At 34.3% G+C, this 7,687-nt stretch overlaps 1 protein-coding gene across 9 annotated transcripts in view; it reads left to right on the forward strand.

Moving 5' to 3' along the window:
- The window catches only part of ANKRD12 (ankyrin repeat domain 12), a 79,422-nt gene that overhangs the window by 43,723 nt on the left and 28,012 nt on the right, over positions 1-7,687 (forward strand). Inside the window, exon 2 of one of the 9 annotated variants that reach the window (XM_014456309.2) lies at positions 2,713-2,792. The exons of the other annotated variants lie outside the window; for them this stretch is intronic. Coding sequence (XP_014311795.1) covers positions 2,729-2,792 — 64 coding nt within the window. The 5' untranslated portion in view covers positions 2,713-2,728. The remainder of the gene's footprint in view (positions 1-2,712; positions 2,793-7,687) is intronic. 9 annotated transcript variants of the gene reach the window in all.

Below are 7,687 nucleotides of genomic sequence, written 5' to 3' on the forward strand. Positions count from 1 at the left end.
TCACCTCAGGGCATAATGGCTAATTAGTATATTCCTCTCTTATTATATAGGATTAGTTTCAGGTGGGGAGCACAGTGGTTAGACAATGATATACTTACAAAATGTTCCGGGCAAAGGAACCAGTATCCACGGGGGGGCAGCGGGGGGGGCTACAGGAGGGTGGGGCAGCGGGCGGAGAGCTACAAGAGGGCAGCAGCGACCTACTGGCTACAAGTGGATGGCAGAGAGCTACAGGACGGGGCAGGGCAGCAAGCAAGCAGGAGGCAGAGAGCTACAGGAGAGGGCAGGGCAACAAGCTATAAGGGGGTGCGGGGGGCGCTACAGGAGGACGGCAGCGACCTACTGGTGCACGGATTCGTGCACAGAGCTACTAGTATAAAATAATATTGAATGTAAGCTGTAATTGAAAAATTTAAAAAAAATAATGGAAGAATAAACCAACAACTTATAAACTTGGTTACCTAATAGGAGAAAAGGGTAAAGGGAGGTATGTGTGAATTGTTACTGTCTTGAAAAACAGTCTGACAACAGCTGGTGAAATACAAGAGCTCTTATCTTTTGAAGATACATGTTGAAATATTTCTAGATAAAATAACTTGAATGGGGATATGCTTCAAAATGATATAGCAGTAGGATGAATAGAGGGTATGGATTGGCCAAAGATTGATGCCTATTGGAGCTGAGTAATGGGTACCTCGGGGTTCAGTATAACATAACATTCTGTCTACTATGTTGAGTTCGAAGTTTATTATAAAACATTTTTAAAGATACTTATGCACTTTGAACTATCAGTCACTTCTGGGAATATCCAGTGTTTATTATAGCGCTGTTTTGACTAGTAAAAGCATAAATATATAGTCAGATAGGGCATTGGTTGTATAAATTGATGTATATAGCCACACCATGGGTTATTGTACAACTATGAAAAAATATATCTTAATGCTATACCAGTTACTTGGAAGGATTTTCATAAGAAATTGACTTAAAAAATTAAGATGAATAATTATAATATCTAATTTTGTAAAATGAACAATGTTTTAAAAAGCAATATATATGTTCATATATGTACATATATTTGTGCAAAATTTTATAAGCATGGAGAAAATCCAGAAGCATGTATATCAGGCTGCTAATAAGGCATGTGTCAGGTGAGGGGTGGTGAGTGGCAGAGAAGGGGGTAATTTGGGTGGAAGGAAGGGAGCTGAATGCAATCATGTGATAATATTTTTGTATACATAAATATACAACTCAGCAGAATCTTCCCTTACCCTGCATCCCTGTTTATTTAACCCCTTATGCCCTTCCCTTCACAGTGAATCTTCTTAAAGTGCATTGTAGTACACTCTATTGAATCTATGTTTATTAACATTATTACTAACACTAGAGGCCCGGTGCATGAAAATTCGTGCACAGTTCGGGAGCCCTCAGGGGATGTCCTACTGAGGGCTGGGGAGCGGGCCTAAGCCACAGTCTGACCTCCCTTTGCGGTAGGCAACCGGGCTGATCAGGGGAAGGCGCCACCCCCATCATCCCGATGCTGCTGCCACTGTTGGCCCTCCTCGGCTCTCGCAGCCACTGCAACTATACAGTCTTAATTAGCATATTACCCTTTTATTAGTATAGATGATCTAACTGCCAGATCCCTTAACTGTCTTCTCGGTCTCTCTGTAGAATTTGACAGTGTTAACCATATTCTTCCTAAAATTCTGTCTTGGTTTCTGAGACATAATTCTCTGGCTTTCATTTAGCTTTCCAGACTGTTTCTTCTCAGTTTCCTTCTAGAATCTCATCTTCATTTTTCCCCTCATTCCCTTCACATACTCCCATGTGTTGATTTTTCTGAATATTTTACTTTCTGGACCCTCTTCTCTTACCACCCACACTTATATTCTCCCACCCACACTTATAGTTCTAACTGCCATCTATATGGTGAAGCCTTCCAAATATCTCTTTATTCCATACATTTCTCTTGAGCTTTCAAACCTATATATTTAGCTGCCCCTCTGGCTATTACCACTTAAGATTTCCACAGAAATCAGAGTACCTGAATGGTACTTGGTTCTCTATTTACACTCCTCTTGTGTTTTGTTTTTTTCTCTCAATGGTAATGTAAATCAGCTATACTTATGTCATATGCTTGATAGTCATCCTAAACTCCTCTTCCTCCTTTTCCTTCAGCTCAATTATTTAGCGACTATTTTTGAGCACCCATTATGTGTTGGGGATTGTTTATGCACTGGAGATACAGCCTATTAAAATGCAGATAATAACATAATTATCTACTAATCCCTGTCATTTCTACTTTCAAAGAATTTATAAATCCATCTAGCAGTGACAAGCTGAAGGTCACTTGAACATCGTTGTGTAAAATGAGGATTATGATAGCCGAAATTACATTGGCTTCCATAAGAAAGCAAGAAAATACGATTTGAAAAATAGAAATTTTATATGGTATGTTAATTTTTACATGTTTTGTGGCTACAAACTCTAATTCTGGTCTCTTTAGAAAGCAGTAGCTGTGGAAAGCAGCCTTGTTATAAAGCTTTCTTTTAAAAAGAAGGTCTGCAACAGATTTTTCCCATGGAAGAAGAAAGCTGTTTTATTTGAACTTACATATTTAATTAGAGTGGAACACGACCTTCTAGAACCTTTTTTGATTTTCATTTATTTTGATTATTTCATGTGTTCATTAGCTATCTGTTGATTTTTCAGAATATTTATTTTCTACATGGTGAAAGTGCCTGAATTATTGCTTGATCAAAGTCCTTCAAGGAATGATGCAAAAATCATCAGTAAGTATCTTACAAAGATTTTGGAGTTGCTAAAAAAGACTGATGAAAATACCCAAATTTATTGCTTAATTTACATGAGGTCCTTGTTAGACTTAACTTTATCAAACACCATCCAATCTAAATTCAGAATATGTTAATATTTAATAGAGAATTAACTTAACTGCCCAGAGATGTTTGTGTATAAAGTCTGATAGCATTGTTACCCATCTGGTATATCATGTCATCCATGTGACAGATACACTTTAAGTGTTGCAAAGTTAGAGAATAAGGTCAAGACTATGAATTTCAAAGAAGTTAATACATTTGGAGTAAATAAAGGGTGTTATATATGTAGCATTTAAGTGTGGTTTATTCCATTAGGCATTGCGCTATGCTTTATGACGGTGCTACTCAGAGTAGCTATTCCACAAACTATTGCTGTTTCTCATGATAAAGAACTTTTGCCAGAATGTAAATGTACTGCTTTCTTCATCAAAAAGGTAAAAATGCTAAAAAAAAAAAATTTAAAAAAAATGTTAGCTGAGCTCAGTGTTCTAGTGACTAATTAATTCCCATTTCTGGTACAAGATCCTATTTCATCATGGATTTGTAATAAACAATATGCAGACTGGCCTCAGTTCATGAACTACACTGCATAGCAGTTTTATGTTGTGCATATCAGACATTTACACTATTGTTGCAAGAATACATGTCCTGGTTAATACAGCTTATTTGTATACAAATGTGTGACACTTTTAAATTTGCATAATTCTTTAGTCTTTCCCCCCCTTAACTTCTGCCCTTTTCCCATGGTTTCATTTCAATTACATTCCTATACAGGAATTCCATTTAATAATAGTATTTGCTACAGACAATTACTTCTTGCTATTGTGCTGAGAATTCAGTTATTCAGAGATTGTGCTCATAAAGCATAATTATGGTAGTAGAGATGAGGGTAACTCTGTGTCACGTAGTGTCCCTGCCCATACTTTCAACATTCATTAATTGCCAGAGTAGAGATTCTGTTAAAGTTTGCAGACACTGATTTTATTACTTAAACAGAGCTCTCAGTGTACAATGTTGAAAATGCCAGTCATTGTCAGGATTATTAACCTTTTTCTTATCTTACTTTGACTGCTAATAATCTGGCCTTATTTATTAAGCAGCTGCTATAAACTTCCCTTACTTGCATACTTAAACTTAACCTAGGAAATGCTCAAATGCTCCATCATAATAAACAGACAAGCTACTTTTAGAGACTGACATAAAATAGATTAGGAAACTGGTGCTTACTGAGAGCATCTGTGTGTCAAAAAATACACAAAATGACCAATATTTTGAAGCCTTATTTTCTTAATGTTAAAACAGTAAATTGTAACTATTTTAAATATATTGTCATAATTTATTAAATTCACTTCCTCAGTTTTATATTTCAGAAATTGTGAAATTCAAGTGTTGATGCATGCATATATGGGACTATAACATTTAATAATTCAAGAGCTCCAAAAACCAGTTATTTAAACCAAAATATACTATACATTTTTACTAAATGATTATGTGATGTTAACAATTTATCCATAAGGAAGAAGAATCATCACCTTAAAAAGTTTTAAAGCAAACCATTTAACCTTAGAAGTATAAAAACTACAGGAAGAAGTTACATAGGGTGTTTTTAGAGGATTAATATCTATATCATAATTGATCATTAGAAATTTAAACTTGATAGAGCATTTTATAGGGAAAGGAGTTTGTGTACTAGTGTATACCTAAAATTCAAGATTACTCCATTTAACATGTAAAAAATATTTTATCTTCTTGCTTTCCAAATGGCATTTTAAAATCAATTCCAGTGTCTATGTTAGATAACAGATTAGGCCTATTATGAAAAATTATAATCCATTTATAACCCAATAACCTTATTTAATTTAACCAGTGCTGTAAACAACTAATTTGATTAAGTCTATTTCTCAACTTGTTGAGTAGCAACAAGCACCATGTTTGGTACTTATCACTTTTATTTTTCACATATCCCTGTGGTATCAGTACTTAGAAGAAATGAAAAGGCAGTTAGGTGTCTATGATGTGCAGAGAGGTGGCATACAGCATGGATAGACAATGAGATATTCTTTTATTTAATGACCAATTAAAAGAAATTCCATTATAGTGTTTTGCATTCTCTACTTTTTCCCTTCTGCTTTGTGATTTATGGTACACTTTTTTCTAAATATCTTAAACAAACCTGAATCTTAAATAAAACCTCTACATTTAACTTTTTTTGAAAGTCAATACTTTTAAATCAGATTGTATCATGTGTTTTATGTGTATTAATTATATCAACCTAGTTCCAAAGCTTAAGAATTTTTAATTCTAGGTGGAGTGTTTTTTAAAGAGAAATGTCTATGTCAAATTTTGCTAAGTGGATAAAAAGGGAAAAAAGTTAATGAATACCTAAATTACCATATATTGTAAACATTCACCCTTTATCAGTATAAAAATTATATAGTTCTATATTTTTTACATGCTTATATATCAGAAAAATAAATAGAAGATTGTGGTTGCATCTAAGATGTTTTTTGGATGTCTGCAAATTAATATATATCTTTACATTTTGTATGTTACATAAAATAATAGTCTGCCAAATATCTCTCTTTGAAATTAATATAAATATAGTAGTCAAGAAATTTCAAGTGTATTTGCCCAAAATATGTAAAACTGTTTATTGCAAATACCAAAACTAATCGGTTTTTCATTTAAGTATGTTAGCTTGATGGTTTTCCTTAAAAATTGAATTTCTACTGGTGCCTAGCAACTTAAAGTGAGTCTGTCACATAATTATAATAGTTGAGATATTGCTGAATATTTAAAACTAAAACTCTATAAAGGGTACATTGGGCAGAACCCTTAAATAAAGAGATTTGAATTAAAAATATTAATTATATATGCATACATTTAAATGAGTTCGGCCTTAGCTATATCATCCTGCCTGCAGAAAAAAATGTTTTATCTAGTCATGGTTAAAAGGACCTCCATGTAATATCTATATTTATGATGGAATAGCTAAGACTGGGTGATTTTGTCAGTTTCCTTTAGTGACATCAAAATTTTTGTAGTGATACCACTATTATCAGAGGGGGATTGAATATCTTGATAAATTTATATTTTATAGAATCAGTTTCTGTTACTGGTATTTTAGTAGAAAGACAGTGTAATAACTAATTGAGGGAGTATACAGAGTGCTGTGGTACTTTATTTTAATTCTTATGTAGATTTTCTTTTAGACAGTATTTTCAACTTATTATATTCTCTTCCCTCCCCAGCTTACCCCTAAATTAACTTAATTATCTACCTATATCTAGTATTATAGAAATAAAGTGAAAATATGTTCTTATATGGCATATTTATTTCCAACTAGATGTATAACTTCTCTTCTCTTACAAAATAGAATTAAAATACCTAATCTTTACTTAGGAAAATTGAGGTAAAGAAATGAAAATTTAGATGAGACTGTATAAAATTACCTAATATTATATTTCCCTATCTGTGAGCTACATTTCTCAATCAGTGTAGGAATATGAAATCTATAAAGTTTTGTTTCTGAAAATGCAAGTCTTTTTCTAATGTTACTTCTTTGCCTAAGTAACATAAATAAGTTATATTTGTATAATTCTTAAATATATGAGTTGTGTTAGTGAATTATTGCAGAGGAAAGGAACAACCCAAAATAGACATGAGAGGCCTGCAACCATTGTGAAATATTCATCCCAATGAAACCCGAGAGATTCTCTGAAAGTAAGACTCAGCTTGTTCAGGGAATGGTCTTAGCAACAGGCTGAGAGATTAGAGAGAACCACAAATCACTATGAACAGGCCTCTAACTCAAGGGTGGAGCCTGTTTTAAAGATTCTCCACAAAATGCTGAAGAAACTAGTTTCTCTCTCTATTAATATGAAAAGAAATCCAGATATTTTAGGAAAACCAACTGAATGAAAGACAAGAAGGGCCAAGATGAACAAACAGAACCATTGATCCTGGAGAATGTAAATAATATAGGAAGCAGAAGGGTAAGTTATTCTCAGTATTTCTGGAGATTCTTGGTGGGAATTGATCCACTAACCATAATAACAAAAGGCTACTGTGAAAAATTAGACCAGGAAAATCCTTAGAATTAATAATAATTATAACTGCTGAAAGTAAATATTCTATATAGGACTAAAGAGTACACTGGGCATTGCTGAAGATCTGAGAGGTCTAAGAGAAGGGCAAAATATAAAACACTTTTTAAAAGACATTGGAAATATAAGAAAAATGATTTTAAAAAACCATAAAACCATACCCAGGATATATAGTATTTATCTTACAAAAATTAGTAAATAGAAAATATTTTTAAATTAAAGAAAGTGCCCTTTAACTGAAGAAAGACTTGTGTTTGTAGATCAAAGGGGAATGGTGTAAAAAAAAAGAGGGGGGGGAGCAGGGGTAGGAAACCTCACATCTTGATAAATCACAACCTCAAGGATAAAAATTTTTTAAAATCCTACAAGCTTCCAGAATCAGAAGGAAACATGTTACCTACAAAGGAAAGAGATTGACATCAGATTTCTCATCTATAATAATATAAGTGTAATATGCTAATTAGACCAGACGTCCTTCCGGACCTTCCAGACGAAGCCGGGCTGCGAGGGAAGCCTGGGACCCGGGTGCCTGCCGGTGGCTGGAGGGAAGCCCGGATCCCGGGTGCCAGAGGGAAGCTGGTGCCAGCAGCCAGGGGAAGGAAGGCCTACTCTTGCACGAATTTCGTGCATTGGGCCTCTAGTCTATATATATAAAAGCCTAAGCGACCAAATGACAGGTAAACCAGTCGTTATAACGTGCACTGACGCACCAGGGGCAGACGCTCAATGCAGAATCTGCCCCTG

This window comes from Myotis lucifugus, unplaced genomic scaffold (assembly GCF_000147115.1).
Source record: "Myotis lucifugus unplaced genomic scaffold, Myoluc2.0 scaffold_58, whole genome shotgun sequence".
Classification (NCBI taxonomy): Eukaryota; Metazoa; Chordata; class Mammalia; order Chiroptera; family Vespertilionidae; genus Myotis; species Myotis lucifugus.